This window comes from Thamnophis sirtalis, unplaced genomic scaffold, assembly GCF_051295495.1.
Source record: "Thamnophis sirtalis isolate CommonGarterSnake01/CBP01778 unplaced genomic scaffold, rThaSir2_p1.2 scaffold_5, whole genome shotgun sequence".
In the NCBI taxonomy this organism is placed as follows: Eukaryota; Metazoa; Chordata; class Lepidosauria; order Squamata; family Natricidae; genus Thamnophis; species Thamnophis sirtalis.
The window spans coordinates 70,109,521-70,127,690 of record NW_028261385.1 but is presented as its reverse complement, the minus strand read 5'-3'; the positions used below and the strand labels follow the sequence as shown (position 1 = coordinate 70,127,690).

The 18,170-nt window shown below is 39.4% G+C and overlaps 1 protein-coding gene across 1 annotated transcript in view; it reads left to right on the top strand.

The window, feature by feature from the left end:
* Window positions 1–9,568: 9,568 nt before the first annotated feature.
* Window positions 9,569–18,170, top strand: part of TMC1 (transmembrane channel like 1) — a 78,771-nt gene continuing 70,169 nt past the window's right edge. Inside the window, exons 1-2 of the mRNA XM_087717003.1 lie at window positions 9,569–9,630; window positions 10,397–10,510. Of these exons, the coding sequence (XP_087573129.1) occupies window positions 10,408–10,510 (103 nt within the window). The 5' untranslated portion in view covers window positions 9,569–9,630; window positions 10,397–10,407. The remainder of the gene's footprint in view (window positions 9,631–10,396; window positions 10,511–18,170) is intronic.

Here is an 18,170-nt window from a genome sequence, read left to right as displayed (position 1 = left end):
TGCTAACTTTAATTATAAAATAACTAGTTTGGAACCATGTAAACATGGGATTATTTCAGAAATATCATAAACCATAAATAAGCCTAGCAGTCAAGACATCGGGCAAATTACAATGATGACTCACCTCCTTATTAGAAAGGGCTAATTATAGCAACAAGAATTGTCTGGTGTGCCTCTCTCCATCATATCAGCCTCTTACCACAACATCAAAGGCTGGAAGCAATTGGTCCCCCGGCAATTTGTAACTGATGTTAACTTGGGTTTGCTCTCTTTTACTTTCTGGTTTACTCAGTATTTTTTTGGTGAGATCTTCATCCATTTTGATCCTTAAGCCAAACTCTCTCCATAGTGTATCAAGTCTTTGGTATCTGCCAAAGTATTTTCCTTAATGGGCAAAGAATACAGCAGGTCCTGCTTTGAAGGCATTTTGATAAGAGAGCCTTAATGGGATATAGTTACTTCAGTGCATCTATTTCCAATTTGCTGCCCTTCAGTTCTTTTGGGTTACAAATCCCAAAATCGTTTGGCACATAATGAGTTGGGCTTTATCAATGCTTTTGTTTTCTTTAGTTGAATTCACAGAATAGCATGGGCTGAAAATGCAAATCCCTCCGGAGTTGATCTGTAATTATAATTTCCATTGTGACAGAAATTTTAAAGTATTACCTTGGCAATGTAGGTCTGGATTAAAGGGGAACATTTTCCCCCAGGAGTTACTCTATGGCCCTGATAAAGAGCTGCATGTATTACATTATATAATTTTGGATTTGACAGAAGACTGAATGTGGGCACTTGTAAAGCCTTTATGAAGACATATCCCAAAGTTTAAACTTAGAAGAAGCATCAGTGATGTGTTGAAGGAGAGATGAAGAAATAATGAAACCAATGACACATGCATGCATTCTATATGACCACTTGCCAGTAACAAAACACTTCCATGTATGACTACTAAGAAGAAAGTCCCATTACCTTGAGTAGATCTGCTTCATATGTAACTACATAAAGGATGACCACCTTAGTGATTCATGATATGACATTTGGTAATTGCTTGCTGAGCGCAATGCAAAACAATGACTTGCAAATATGATTGTGCAATTGACACGTCATATAAATTCTGTGCCACAACATAACTAACTGGGTCAATGAGGGATGGAAGAGTGTCATGAGAACGTCAAAAAACCTGGAGTAATTATGTGACTCATTCAACTTCTTGTAAATGAGGATGGGCTATAAATTATACAGTAAGATATCAAAAATGCAGACATTTAGATTTAGGATTAGATTTAGCCCTAAGTGGGGATTTCATGGAGTTAAATTATTCAGAATTCATGTTGAGAGAACCAGTGACCTTGTATGAATTAAGCAGAAAAAGGTGAGATAATTTTGACCTATCTCCTTGCATTGTCTCCCATGATGTGCCTGAAGGTCCTCTGTTGGAGCTGGTACAAGACAAGGCAGATGGATAAAATTCCCTTTTACCAATCCATTAAGCAGGAGTGTTCAGTGACTACAATTTGACTTGGAAAACTTCAGGACGCAAGGTGTTTTATCTAACAGGAAATGATTGTAGTACTTGTAACATTTGATTTGTAATAGGCAGATAGGAAGCTGATTCATGTTGTACTGGCAACACAGGATTTCGACTAGAATCATTCAGGAGCTTTAACTGAAGACACCAGAGGCTGAATCTGGGATCTTGTGCATGGCCGCATAAGGAGCTGCTCTGCTTCTGAGGAAGGGGTGCTAGTTAGGGGTGCTAATTTCAAATACGTGACTCAGCCAGAGATGGTATTCAGCAGGTTCTGAGCAGCTCTGGAAAATCAATAACGAAATTTTGGGTAGTTCAGAGAACTGGTAAATACCACCTCTGACTGGCCCCGCCCTCATCTATTCTCTGCCTCCCGAGTCCCAGCTGATCAGGAGGAAATGGGGATTTTACAGTATCCTTCTCTTGGAGTAGGATGGGAATGGAGATTTTACAGTATCCTTCCCCTGCCATGACCACCAAGTCATGCACACAGAACAAGTAGTACATTTTTTGAATTCCATCACTAGACTCATCCCTTTAAAGAAGTCTACAGTATCTGCGCAGAGTATAGAGTTTGTGGACTAGAGAAAAGGGTGATAAGATTGTAAGATGTTAACAGAGAAATTCCAAGTGCAAGAGACATGCATTTCTGCACCAAGGTTTAGCAGTAGCTTGCCTAGTGAGTTTCAATACTGGATTCAGGCATTGTGTGTTAAATCATAAGCTAGAAAGGTTTGCTGGAGATTACAGGATTTTGCTTCTGCTTTTTTAACACACACTTTTAGGGTTTACAGCAGAGTTTTATTATGTTCTCAGCATAAAAGCAGCAGGAAACTACTCAAATGACTTTCAGCAACTTTGAGGCTAAAACTGGGTGGAGTTCATCCCTGCAGTAGACTAAGATTTACAAACCACAACGGCTGGGACTACATAATATGTTAAGCCAAAACCTAACAAATTACATTATAGTTTAGAAACATGACACGGTCGCAGAGCAATTTCAGGAGCACGGCAGAGAAGAAACCAACTGTCCTGCACTGCTGTAAACATGTGGGAACACTTTTTTCCCTGCCAAAATAAATAAATAAAAATGAAACAGCCAAGAGTCCTTGCAACAGACTGTATACAGTTTCAAGAGTTGCCACCTCCACCCAGGCTGAGTGATTCCAGCTGTAGTGAAAATCCGCTTTGCAAAATGAGCAGTAGAATACTCTGATCTTCCTACCTGCATATTCTAGATTTTTTCTTAATTTATCATAACTGAAAAGTACATCCTCTGGTCTGGTTTGCATTGTGAATAAACTCTGATTCAATGAATCACCACCTAGCAATCAGCTGGGCAGAATTTCCCTTGTCCAAAATAAACAGCTCAAGTGAAACAAAAATCAAAACAAAAAACCAGGATGGATCTTTTTAAGAAGGAATGAAACTTTCAGCCATTTTACTTGATTCGAGGAATATAACATGGTCACTTAAAAGTACATTTTGGAAGATTCAGAGATTATCCTGTGAATTAGCAACGAAAGGAAACGAGCTTCAAACTAGGTCAAAAGTTCAGTTTGTAACCCTGATATTGAGGGGAGAAATAAAGAAGCAAGCATTTAAAGAAGTCAGAATTGAATTTAGAATTCAATTACTGTTACCAAAAACAAGGGTGGAGACCAGCCGTGAATCTAATATTATAGAATATTAGACATAATATTATAGAATCTGAAATGAAAAATTTGACAGTGACCTTATTGGACTGAGCATTTATTCAATGGGAGCATGATTTAAACTGTTCTATAATTTAATTGTAGGTTGCTAAATCATCTGAAGGGGGTTAAAAAGTAAACTTGGCAACTACAAGCATGTGATCAAATTCCCTTTTATGAGAGAGAGAGAGAGAGAGAGAGAGGGAGAGAAAGAGAGAGAGAGAGACGCAAATATTGTTTTTTTCAGGATAACTTGACATTTGAGGAACATGTGATACCTTAGCATTGGTCTAAATTATGTGGTACAGTTTAGAGAAATGCCATGACTGAAGAACAAAGAATTCCTTGAGTATGTTGTTTTGGGCAATATTATTTAAGGGATGAAAGTACCATAAAAAAATAATTATGACAACACACTGGACCAAATGGCAATTTTAATATGCTGATTGCATCATATTGCAGTATAATTGGAGTGGGTGGAAAAAGGCTATTTCCCCAAAGCTAAGGAATTTTCTCATTGTTATTCTGGGGTGGGGGTGGGAGGGAGGGAGGGAGGGAGGGAGGGAGGGAGAGAGAGAGAGAGAGAGAGAGAGAGAGAGAGAGAGAGAGAGAGAGAGAGAGAGAGAGAGAGAGAGAGAGAGAATTCCTAAGTACAAGAGAAATGCAAGCTCTATAAAAAGCTAAATAAATATAGTTTCTGGCTAGAAAGGCCCTTCAAACTTCCTTAAATCCCAACTAGCAAAACTTACATTTGTATAACTAATTAATGTATTCTGTTTGACCTCTCAAATCATCTGACATCTGAATGTCAGACATCTGAATTTATAATACTGGCAAGTTATTTGGCTGTTATTGCATTTATACTTCCAAATATACAGCTCAAATTGTGTCAATCTGAACCTTCTTTATTCATTTAAAATACTGGCAGTTTATAAGTTGCAGTTATAACATATATGCATTTTACATAGATATTTTAGGTAAGAAAGAATACTAAATTTAATGAAATTTGAAAACATTCTGCCTTTTAAATTGAACAAAGAAGAGAAAAATCCCAAAGATTAAACAACAATAAAACATAAGATTCTAGTTTTCTTCTATATTTCAATGGCCAGACATTATGCTAAGTCATTAGGGTGGGCTCAGATGACATGCTGAAGCTATATTATTGCTTAGTGTGATATGTGAACCAAAATATACTGTGTATTTTTGAAGCATTTGTGGCTAATACAGAGAGAACAGGAACAAAAGGATAAATAACGGTAGAGAGACTGTGGAGATGGCCTTGAAAGAACTATTCAGAGGCCATTACAAAAATAAAAAGGGCCGAAGCATTCTGGAAAAGTAGATAGTAGTAGAAAAGTAGAGAAGGAAGAGTTGTCCTTCCTTCTCTCACTAAGGTAAAATAGAGAAAAAAGGAAAAACACAATCAAAGTTTCAAAATACCATTGGAATTGGGTGGATAATACATTCAAATAAATAACTAAATAAACCCTGCTAATATCTCATTTTCTTGTGGAGACAATTTCCTCATCTGGACAACCTTGAAGCGGTGACATCAATCTTGCAAGTTTTATACTCTCTCCTAAAAGAGACAGAAAACTTTACCCTTGTTTGTATAGATGGCATCTGACCTTCAAGGCACCCCACTGTCTGCAGAATAAACTTGCTGCAGCTTTATTGCAATACCAGCATTTACCAATAATTAATAAACTAAGTGAAATGCCATGATGCAATTCATATAACATTTAGGATGATGTTTAGCTCAGCCAGCATTGCATGCATGTGTACACATCAGATTTAAAGTTGTTTGTCAGAGATGCACTGTGTAGTGGAATGATTTAGGTAGGTCTTATGAATTTTGAGAAGGACTTGCTGATGAGATAAATTGGTGAGATGAGATATCCCAGATCATTCGAAAGACCTGTTCCAATGTTGCATAGTAATAGAATTGAGGTAGGAGAGAAATGGCAAAAGGAATTGGTTTTACATTTTCTCTTTTCCCATAGTCCTTCTCTTGATAGCCTTCTCAGAATCCAGTTCTCAGGAACCCATGCACATTAGAACAATTCAGTCTTCTTGCTCCAGGAAAGAAAGAGAGAAGGTAGACCTGGGTTTATGATCTTACTACAGAATTCTCAGATGAATTACCAAATCTTGCAGAGCTAACATTCACACCTTTGATTCCTCTATGAAATGCTACACCCACAGGACTACAGATGACATAGCACAAAAGTTGTAGAAAGAAGACAGGGCCTGTGGGTGGAATCAAGAGAGTAATCAGCCCAGAATTGTTACGTTCCTACAAATGTTCTAAGTCCAACCCCTCTTGAATTCTGTTGACTCTTATCTAGCATCAATTTAATGCTGACTGTTAGTTGACCAGATTCTTATGTACAATCATGAACAATAAAATCATCTTAGCCTAATGTATGATTCTGGTTTTTTTTTGTCTCTGACACAAGTCCTCAAATTAGACCAACATCAAAGCCTTCACAAACTTTGCTGGGTTTTCTTCCAAGACCTCTGAAAGTGGGGCTTTCAGAAAATTATGAAGAACTCTGACAGTTGAAAGTCGATTTAACTCATTTTATTGGGCTGTTATTCTTTGTTTAGACTCTGTTTTTATTTAGACTAAATATAACTCGCTGTCCTTAAAGAAATGAGAGCTATTTTTATACAGCTACTTTTATAGATGAGATTACAGTATAAGGATTTAATTTATCAAATCGTATCCTAGAAAAACCAGGGTTAGTGGAATCAATAGATGGCCGGACACTATGAGCTGGATTTGTGTAACTTGCACTGTGCAACTGACCATACAAGATCACATGAAACCCTTGTCCCTTTATGTGATGTCTTCCTCACAGGTTCCATTGTGCTAGGGATTAATTGGCTAAAATTACATAATCCAGATATGCACTGGAAGCATGGAGTAATTTTTTCCCCATCACTGAAATGACAACGTCAATTGCATCGTTACTCCTCCCCGTGGTCGTTCAGCCCACTGACTGTTCTAACTTGCAAGAGAAATACTCTGTCTTTGCACATGTATTTGATAATAATAACATATTTCTCACTTTAATATGTGACAATACAATCAGCTTGAAGTTGGAAGCCCACTTTAGGATTGTCTATCATTATTGAAAAGTGATCATTAGATATTACTATTCTTGGTCTCTTATTTCAAATCTCCTGGAATACTACTGCATTTTCTCAAGTTGGACATGAGAGGCACTTTTGGTTTTTATCAGGTTGAAACATGAATATGAATACTTAATTGCACAATGATGCTTTTGGCTTAGTTAATGGTGGAACAGTCTTCTCTGGAGTCATGAACAAAATCTTTTATGATATCAATAAAGGAAAATATTTGTAGCTCAGGGTTGAAATAAGGAGTGCTTATTGCTCTATGAGCTTGCTTGTTTTCTTGAAGATGTTTCACTATCCTAACTAGGTAACATTATCAGTGCATTATATAGTTAGGACAATGAAATGTTTGCAAGAAAACAAGCAAACTCAGAGAGCAACAAGGACTCCTTATTTTATGATATTTAAAATAAACATAAGTGGTATTTTAGGTGACATTCTGATCTTTTCAAAGGACACTTCTTTGTATGCTGCTCATGTCAGAATGTCTTAAAGAGATTCTGTAGACACAAGCTTTTTACTAAATTGGAGAAATGTACTTTTGATGTATCCCAACTGAACTATTTGAAATCATTCAAATAAACCTTATCCATGCTTTTGTGGCTATCTTCTCAAAATGTGAAGGATATATAGAGTTTCTGGGCTTTGCCAGTCTCTATAGACGCACACTACATCAGCTTACTGCCTTGAGCTAAAGAAAGGTCATATGTTCATATGGTCTAGTCAAGACACAGCATTTCAGTAATTAAAAAAGTTTTTTTAGCTTCACAGCTGCTCCTCAAATATCTATATCCCACCTACCAATTTATAATACAAGCTGATAGCAGGCATGTCAGTTGGAACAACTCTCCAGACAGAGAAAGTGAATGTGATGATCTCCTGCCATATATGTTTTGCCTTATTTTTCTTTCCTACCAATTGAATAGAACAATGATATCTTTTATATGGACTTGCTTGTAGTAAAGTTGACATTCCAGCAACGGAGGCACTTTGTGAAAGAAGCTGCACCCCGAAAGAGATGCACTCAGACTACAAAAATTTAGAAGTACTGTAGATAGCAGATAGCAGAATAACAGAGTTGTAAGAGACCTTGGAAGTCTTCCAGTCCAACTCCCTGGCTGGAGACCTTATATCATTTCAGACAAATGGCTGTGCAATCTCTTTTTAAAAACCTTCAATGATGGAACACCCACAACTTTTGGAGGCAACTAGTTCCACTGATTAATTGTTCTACTGTAACAGTCAGGAAATTTCTCCTAAGTTCTAGGTTGTTTCTCTCCTTGATTAATTTCCACCCATCACTTCTTGTTCTGCCTTCAAGTGCTTTGGAGAATAGTTTGACTCCCTCTTCTTTGTGGCAACCCTTAGATATTGGGACACTGCTATCATGTCACCCCTAATCCTTCTTTTCATTAAATGAGACATACCCAATTCCTGCAGTTATTCTAACACAATCTCTCACTTCTTGGCAGATCAGATGGGCATATTTTCTCTCCTCTTTTGTAATTTCTTGTGTATATCTGGCTCACAAAATAAGTTCCAGAAGCTATACTGCATAAACCTGAATATGATCTTTGCTACTCATGTCCGTCATCACATTATTACAACTCTGCAGCTTTGTTTTTCTCCCAAGGCCAGAACCAGTAGTGGGTTCTTAACGGTTCGGACTGGTTTGGCTGGACTGGTAGTGGTTTGACAGCCTGAGTTGCTGGAAACGTCAGCAACCCAGGCCTGCCACACCCCTGCCGGTTCTCTGGGTGGCGCCATAGGCGCCACCATCTGTTTTTTTGGTTCTGTGCATGTGCATAACAATTTTAATCGCATTACACATGCATGTGCATCAAGGGCACGTGGCACACACATGAGCAAACCAGTAGAAGTGCCTGCCAGAACCCACCCCTAGATAGAACATCTCAAAAATTGGAGGCAGCCTGGATTTCGTAGATGAGATCGGGTTTGAGCAGTGACAAGATGATTATGCCAGGGTCCTTCATAGATTGATTATTCGCCTTTCACTTTGGAGGAGGGTCACTGTCCCACCTACTTTATGGGAAGAAGTGTTACAACTCTGCCTTAGAAAGAGTGTTTATAACTCTGTATTCGGTTGTTAGACAGCTCTGGTGACCAAAACTGAGGGTAGCTGTCGGGGACTAAATTTCATCCTGTCATTTTGTTGCCAAGCAAAGGCTATGCCCAGAAAGCCAGCTGGCTTGCTATAGCTTCTGAATTCCCCATCCCTGGGACTGTGTATCCATGGATCTTATTACTAATCTCCTCCCTGTATTAGCGTTCTAGTAATTGTGGATTAGTTTACAAAGATGGCTTGTTTCCTTCCTTGCAAGGGCCTCCTGTCAGCTCAGGAAACAGCACAACATTTCGTAGATCATATTTTTAGGGGCACAAACTTAGAGAACCATCTCTGTGATCACTGCTGTCAATTTATTTCCCAGGTTTGGAAGGCTCTCTTCCAGTTATTAAACACCGAAGCCTATTTGTCATATTCTCAATATCTGGCTCCTAATGTCAGAAGGAACATGCAAGGCAGATTCTGTGATGACATCTATGGTGTTCCGTTAATTATTAACAAGACATTGGACTGAACTGTTGCCTCATGCAAAATTTGCCTACCGCAACTCATCGGCATGTCTCCTTTTTAGGCAACATGGTTTCTCCTCCCACATTTTGCCATCTAGAACTCCTGAATCTGCAGTTTCTTATGCCTGAGATTTCCTGCAGGAGAGGCAGACTAGTCAGCACCTCTAAAAGTTTTGGCAAAAAGCTGTATACAAGGGACTGCAAGAGTGTGGCCAATATTGCAGAACCTCCAACAAAGAATCTCCGTAGACTTTCAACAAAGTTTTGGACTTCTCACTAATCCTCTAAATAGCTGGACTCAAAGTTCATTGCAGTAAGCACCATTCCAGTGGTTGAGCAAATAAATTCAGTGGCCTTTCATCTGCAGCTGCCTGCACCAATGAAGTTTCATCCTGTTTCCCATCAATCACTACTTGTGTGGAGGACACCCCCCCCCCCTGCCAACCCAACATAGGCTTTAAAACAGCTCCCCCTTGCCCCCTGCTGGTTGGAGAAGAAGAATACAGCCTGGAAACTGTTTTGGATTCTAGTCTTAAAGAGAAATTACTGGCTTATCTGAGTCACTGGAAAAGGCCATATAGCACTAGAGAAATCATGGGAAAATGTAACAGATTTCCACACTCCATCCCATGTACAACAATTCTGCAATTTTGAGGCAAATTCCATGTAAGTGATCTGCTACAAGTTGACTGTGGTTCCAAGATTAAGATGTCAGCCCCATTAGGTAGGGGAGACCAATAAATCTTCTCCATAGTAAGGCTGAAACTACCTTTTAAAAAAAAAGACTGGTTGTAATAACAGAATCTTAGATGGCTAGGATAAGCTAGAAATTTAGATGGAACACTCAGACCAGGAAAGAGAAGAGAAGAGAGTAAAAGAGGGCTTAATTAAAGAACAAGAATTGAAGAAAAAGGAACTAAAAATAAAAAAAAAATAACTAGATGGTTTCATTGGGGTAAAGTATATGAAAAGAGGAATCATGAAATGATAATTGGATATAACTTTGAAGGGACAATTAGTGATATTGTTTACGTAATAAGAAGAAAATAAGTTTAAAATGTAAAATATGTAAAGAGAATAGAGCTGAAATTGGAAATAGAATTATGATGTAAAATGGACTATGTACAAAAGAAGATGTAAAAGTGAAAAACTTGGACAACACTTTGTACATACGTATGTTATATGTATTAAATAACAACAACAACAACAACAATAATAATAATAATCTTTTATTTAAAAAACTCAGAATCTTACAAGTCTGATTATGTTATACTTCCTCTTCGCTTCTTATAATACATTGAATTAGGGAGGTGTCTATCTGACCTACTTCCAAACATCTGGACATTCTGGATTCAGAAATGTTTGACCACTTATTGCCTTGGCAATGAACCTGGATTATCTCCATCAATGCCATCTTCCTAACTCTTTACAGAAGATGAGTCTATGTTTCCCAGCATGATGGGTTCCCAAGAGCAGACAAGGGTACAGCCTGGGTGGAAGAAAGGGCCCCCAATTCCATCTACTTCTGGAATGCAAGACTTGCCAGGTAGGATGAAAGGAAAGAGGAGTCATGGCTGTGTCTTTTGTCTCTGCAATGCAGGATTTGTCTAGTGATCTTGCGGAATAGTTAACTGGGGAGGGAAGGGGTGAATCTGTAGTTCATGACTCTGACCTAGGTTTTTCTTTGCATACAGGAGGAAAGCTTGGGTCAAGATTGGTAGAGAGAATCTTGAAGATGGTCTTGGGGAGGATATTCAGAAGCTGTTACAAAATGGCAGAAGCATTCCTTAAGTCGGGGGAAGGAAGAGATTTTAGGAAGAGATTCAAACTGGCTCCTCCTGATTCACCAAGGTGTAGAGGGAAGGGAAGAAAAACAGACTTGAAAGATTCTGTTAATATAATCTATCTCAATAAAGCTTGGTTCTAGTTTTCCAGTAAGCCTGTCTCCTGATCTGGGCAGCTTCAATAGAGATAGTGAAATTTTTATGGACTGTGCTATGCCAATATATGTATATTTTAGGCCAAACTTTGATTGCAAGTTATAATTGTTATAATTACTAATATTATTACAGCTTAATAATTGCTTAACAGTGGGCTTCCTGTTGTTTAAAACTAGAACAAAGTAGTTTAATAAACCAAGGGCCAGCAGCTGCATATAGTGGTGTCGATTTTTCAGTTAGTTTGGGAAAACTTTTGAACAAAGTTCAAAAGACCACAATGGAACCCAAAATTTCTGTTGCTTAAGTGAGACATTTGTTAAGTGAATTTTGCCCCATTTTATGACCTTTCTTGCCAGAGTTGTTAAGTCAATCACTACAGTTGTAAAGTTACTAATACAGTTGTTCATTGAATCTGGCTCCTATTGACTTTGCTTACCAGAAGGTCACAAAAGTTAATCACATGACCCCAGGACACTGCAACTGTCATAAATATGAGTCAGTTGCTCAGCATCTGAATTTTGATCAAGTGGCCATGGAGATGTTGCAACTGTCATAAGTGTGAAAAATGTTAATAAGTTGCTTTTTTCAGTGCCGTTGTAACTTTGAACAGTCACTAAACAAACTGTTGTAAGTCAAGGACTTCCTATATTTTCCCACTCTTCATTGAGCAAGAATTTGTTTGTCAACTTAATATCTGTCCTGCTTCAACTTTGTCATGTTAAAATTGTATTAGCTTCTGGGGCAAATGGCCTTGAAGCTTGCATCTAACATACAGATATATTCCTTCCCCCAGAAAGGTTTGATAGATTTGTTTTGTGAAAAGAAATGCCAATTTTAAGCCCAATTGTTTTAAGCATTATAGACTTTTGGGCTTTGTTTTCAGGGATTCCTGTTGTAGTTTCTTGTTTCACGGCATATTCATTGACAAGTATATTATGAAAGGTGTGCCTCAGATTGAGACAGAAGCTTAAGTGAGTCATGAAAACAACTTATCAACATTTGGCTTTATGATATCCTTCCAGGAAGGGGTGTGCCTATCTGAACTGATGATGTAAAAGACTCTTCTCTGTGAAACCGACGCTTATTTGAATATTCTAAACTTATTTCTGATCATCTGTAGGCATATTGAATTTGATTGTTCCTTGGCCCAAAGAAGGATCTATAACACCAGGTGTTTCTGGGAAGCAGGCTTTAAGCAACTCTATTTGAAAGACTGGTGGCTCAGTGGCGTCAGTGGCTAAGATGCTGAGCTTGTCGATCAGAAAGGTTGGCAGTTTGGTGGTTTGAATCCCTAGCGCCGAATAACAGAGTGAGCTCCTGTTACTTGTCCTGTTACTTGAACTGGTAGGTTTCTGCCAATCTAGCAGTTCCAAAGCATGTAAAAATGCAAGTAGAAAAATAGGAACTATCTTTGGTGGAAAGGTAACAGCATTTTGTGCTCCATCGGTGTTTAGTCATGCTGGCCACATGACCACGGAGACAACTTCGGACAGTGCTGGCTCTCCGGCTTTGAAACGGAGATGAGCGCCGCCCCCTAGAGTCAGGAATGGCTAACACATATGTGTGAGGGGGACCTTTACCTTTATGTGAACGACTGCTTCACTTTGAGTGCAAGCCACTGGGATAGGTAAATCGAGAGAAAACCCCACTCCCTACTAGCACTGATGATGTTACCTAGTTTGGGTAATGAAACATCTGCAAGAAAACCACCAAGCTCAGAGAGCACCAAGGACCCCCTCCCTTGCTTCATCTTTCTCTGGGAAGATCTGATGGCGTTTGTCTGCAATGTACAACTGTTTTGCAGTTCCTAGTGTTGCGTGGAGGGAAAGGTGAGGTTGTAATTAGGGAGGGAATATTGACACATCAGAAAAGCAAATAAGTTAAAAAAAAGTAGTCCCAGCAGGTCAGCTAAGGTCGTTCCTCTTGCTGTTTTTAAATCAGAGAGGAGGAGTTTTAGGAAGCCCCAGGGGCAGGTGCATTTGGAAACAGTTGGCCAAGGTGGTTGAGAAATAGGAGTATCAACCACTACCCGGTTGCTTCCTTTACTCCCCCCCTCTCTCTGCTGCAAATCTGGCTGTTCCTAATTGCTACCTTCATTAGGCAATCTCCTTTGATTCACGGCTTTTTAGAAAAGGAGAGCTTGTTCCTGGATTCGCTGCCACGCAGTCAGTCATGTGCACCTCAGCCCTGGGCTATATTTATTGCAAAACCGGAGAGACAGTTGTGAGTCAGTGTGTGTAAACACTTTAGAGTTGCCTTCTCCTTGGATGAGTGTCATGTTGCATGAATAGAGTTCCCACCATTTTTTCATAGCGCTCATAGGAACCACCCCTTCACCTCTCATAAACCTTGCAGAAGGATTATACAGTAAAAGTGTATTAATGGCACCTCTTCTCTTCTCCCTAAGCGTTTTCTTCAAGCGAGAAGCAAGTGCTTTCAAAGTTTTAGAAACTTTACAACTGAGATTTTGTTTATTTTTAATGTTAAATATTAAATAGATGGCAACAGATAATCCATTTATCATGCAGGTGAGATACTTTTAAATTGAAAAAAAGTCAAAACAATGTGTATGTCTGTGTGTATGTATACACACAAACACACACATATATATCTGTCTCTTTCTCTATATATATGTACCGTATAAGACGCACCCAGGTTTTGAAGAGGCAATTTTTTTTAAAAAAGGTTTCGCACTCTGCAAACCGTCCAAAAAATGCCCCGTTTTTCACAAAAATGGGCATGTTTCCCCCCCCAAAAGGGATGAATAGCTTTTAGGGGCTTGCAGAGTGCTCCTGGGGGATGCCCCCCCCCAAACGAACAAAAACGGCCCCATTTTTTTGTCAAAAAAATTGCATGCATAGCCTTTAGAGGCTTATAGAGTGCTCCTGGGGGCTGGAGGGGCAAAAGTGAGCAAAAAAAGGCCCATTTTTCACTCATTTCTGCCCTCCCCAGCCCCCAGGAGCTCTCTGAAAGCCTTCTATAGGCTCTGCATGGCCCTTTTGGTGAAAGGGCGGGGTTTCGGGAGGCAAAAAAATGCTGTATTTAGTGTATAAGATGCACCCAGATTTTCAGCCCTTTTTTTGAGGGGAAAAAGGTACGTCTGATGCTCCGAAAAATACAGTATATGTACGGTATGTGTGTGCAATTAAAAGTGTCTCACCCTTTTAATCTGCATGTTAAATGAATAATCTGTCGCCATCTGTTTAATATTTAATATTAAAAATAAACAAAATCTCGGCAGTTCGGCGGTTTGAATCCCTAGCACCGCGTAATGGAGTGAGCTCCCGTTACTTTTCCCAGCTTCCGCCAACCTAGCACTTTGAAAGCATGTAAAAATGCAAGTAGAAAAATAGGGACCACTGCAGTTGATAAGGCTTTGTCTCATGAATATTATCATATATCTTGACTATGAACCTTGCAGTCTGATGAATTACTGGCAGAAAAGATATCCATTGCTTTCTTCACATATTCCCTATATGAAGGATCAGGTAGAGTGGGCACACTCTAGGTCCCACTGATTAGATACTGGCCTTTTGTGGGGTCCAGGAAGCATGCCTTCTGGAATACAGGTAATCCTCATTTAACAGTTACTTATTTAGTGACTGAAGTTACAACAGTACTGAATGAGAGGCACCTATGTGTCTGTAGAGATTCTCAGGCATCCAGGTCATGGTTGTCCCAAAGGTGCTTTTTCAAGAGGCAACTGGACTGTGTGTTGTTTTCTTCTTTCAACAGGCTTCTTTCAACAGAGGGGGAAAGATACGATACCCATCTATCTCCTGTTTACAACACAGTCCTTTCAGCAGTTCCAAGAACATTCCACATCTATTTGCATTATTTAGGTGACTCCGAGAGTACAGATAAACTTCTAAGTGGCCTCAATGACTCTCAGAGAGTCGTAAAGACAGATGACCTCAAGGAATATGAATTCCTTACACTTGTCACCATTCAGTTAGAACTGAAGAAGCTTCTTGGATGAGAAGTGAAATGTCTTCAAGGAAAAACAAAGAAAGTCCAGTTGAAGAAGCACCTTTTTGCAGAGGGCACATATTATGGGTCCTTGTAGTTACAGACATTGCAGCATTCCCAAAGTCACATTATCACTATTTGAATGCTAAACAATTGGCTAACGATTATGATGTCCCACGCCACATGATTGCCATTTACAGTCTTCATTGCTAGCTTTTGTCAAGCAAAGCCAATGGAGACACCGGCAGGAGGTCACAAGCGGTGATTGTGTGACCATGGGACACTGCAGGTTTGCCTAAAAATGGCAACTGGAATTGCCACTGTAAGTCAGTGCTATCCGGTGATGTTGAATTTTACGACCTCATCACTTAGCAACACAATTCCTAGGCCCAAATTACCATCAGTATGCAAGGACTACCTGTAACTATGTCTGAGAAACTATTAAAGATTATTCTGATTATGAAAGAGAAGCAGGATCTATGGATTGAATAGGTGATTTCTTTTTGGTTGTATCTTGTGTGGGGAGCCTTTTGTGTTTCCTTCTTTGTGATTTTTAAAAACCCTTAATTATAAGCTGTCCAGAATGATGGAGAATTAGAAACAATATAAATATGAATAAGCAGACAAGCTGCTCTTAAATAGACAAGCAGTGCAAATGTCTTTCAGGAAAACCTCATTTAACTTGCAATGGAAATTTAGATCTTTTTAATTCAGCTATGAAAAGGGTGTATACCAATACTGCCCACATGTTTTGTTCCCTACCATTTCTCTATCTTTTTTTTTCCAGCTGAACCCTCTGATGCAAATAAGAGTACAGGGAAAATGAAATTTTGAGCCAAAGTTGTTCTGATTTAGCAATGAAGAAGAATATGGATGCCAAAGGAATGCCATGAGGAAGCCAGAGCAAAAAGCGGAATTTGTCTTCTTTTCCCACAGAAAAGAAGGCCTAAACAGGGTATACCAATGAGAGGAGATGTTTCTCCTAGTTTCATCCCTAGGACATAGAAACAAATCATCTGAGGAAAAACTACAGTAAAACAACAAAAGTAGGGATGCACGATTACATTCCAATTCACAGGAAAAAGGGTTGACCCCTCCCCTTGTAAAATGTCAACGTTTCTTATGCAAAAAAGGCCCAACTCCCTCGCACAAATCAGAGAAAAGCACAGTGTGATTTTACTCAATGCCCTTTCAGTTTCTCCATGCTTCAGCGTCTGACTTCTCTGGAGGGGCAACCAGAATGGGTCAGTTTTAATAGAGTACTCATAACAAATTGATTTTTAATTAGGAATGTGGGAAGGCCACCCTTGGCTCCTTGGAAACTGAGCTGGTCACGTGATGGGGACTGGCATGCAGAGACAATGACAATTGACTTTAATAAGGGGACTCACTAAAGCAGGGGTGGGCAATTATGGCCCATTTTTGACCTGACATGTTGGCTCAGGAATTCTGAGAGTTAAAAGTCCACAGGTTGTAAAGGGACCATAGTTGCTTACCCCTGCGCTAAAGTATACCCGACAACCTTTGACAATTCCTTTCAATTAAAAAGTTCTGACTCGGGGCCCAAAGTTTCCACCTTTTCATTCATGCCAAAATCAAAGCCAAGAAAGTTAGATTAAGTGTCGTAACATACAGGCAGTTTCTAGCCCTGAAGGTATCTTAAAAGCAAGTACATTAGTATTCCTTAAGGTAAGGGGTTAAAGATAAACTGTGGCAAACCCTAATTTTGGTATGGCACTGCAGTTCTCAGGGGTGAGCTATAAAGAAGTCAGGATGGCAGTTATGGCCATGTGATTGAAGCTTTTCTCCTTTTTATGTACATTAATAATACTAATTCTCAACAGAGCAGGGAGACAGGAAATGTTACAGGTCCCCTGTCCTAAGGAAGTTCATCTGGCAACACCAAGAAGAAGGGTCTTCTTCATGGTGGCTCCCTTCCTATAGAACATGGGTGTCAAACTCACCATGTCATGTTGCCATCATATGATGTTTCACAATGTTTTTCCCATTCGGGGAACTGGAGAGGGTGTGGTCTGCGCATGACACATCCGGCCCACAGGCTGCCAGTTTGACATCCCTCTTACCAGTGGTGGTTTTGTACTGGTTTTACTGCAGGTTTGCTCATGTTCTCTCTGTCTCTCGCATGCGCATAGGCGACGCTTCTGCACATGCAGGTGCCACCACTACCCATGTACAAGGATTGCAGGTTTGATTGCACAGTTTTGTCCACTATCTTAATTTCTTTGACCTTCCCTCCATTGATACGATACTCCTGATGGGATTCTTAAGATATGCTGAGCAGTCCACTTCTGTTTCCTCCCAAATCCTCCCTGCCTATCTCATTTATATGAAGGGAGAACTAGTAAAATCTAGTCTGTGCTTTCTAACCCCATCATGGGTCATCAAGAAGGTGGGCTTAGCTCTTGATTAATTTCCAGTTTGCTGAGTTAGACCTAGTATAACATAAATGGAACATTGTTCTTCACTGGGCAAAATTGCAGTCATTTCCACCCACCCCAAAGAAAAATATTGGCTTTCATTTATTATAGATGTACTCTAAATCATGGGTGTACATACATACATACATACATACATACATACATACATACATACATACATACTCTGTTTCCCTGAAAATAAGACCTCTCTGGATAATCCCAATTGGGCTTTTGAGTGCATGCGCTAAAATAAGTCCTCCCCTGAAAATAAGCCCTCCCTGAAAAAATTGCAACGCAGCAGCAGCAGCCTTCTGCCCTCAAAAATAATAAGACCTCCCTGAAAATAAGGCCAGGTGCTTATTTCGAGGGTCAAAATAAAATAAGACCCTGTCTTATTTTTTGGGAAACATGGTATTATACATCATATAATAATATTAAAATTTATGACCTTGTAGGGCTGTATTACTAGCTATCCAGGGCCACATGCAGCCAGTGAGTCATGGGTCAGACACACCTGCGTAAAACTTTGAAGTTCTCGGAATGAGGAAGAAAACAGGTGGCAATTTTCAATCTGACCTGTGACTTTCAAATTCTCGGAAGTACTAATGACACCTGACCTGTGTAGCTTTTGAATTCAGGCAGGTCAACTGCATGCTGCCACAAATTATTCTATTATTTGATTCTATTTGTGGTGGCTTTGTGATGGCAGGTTTTATTCCACTTGTCTCAGCTTAATGTAATGATTGGCTCTTATGTCTTTCAGACACCTTTCAGTGTCATCCATTCTTCCCATACATCAGAAAGAAGTAACTGGAGATGTTGGCCTTCTTACTTATTGAAAGCTGTCCAGACAGTGACA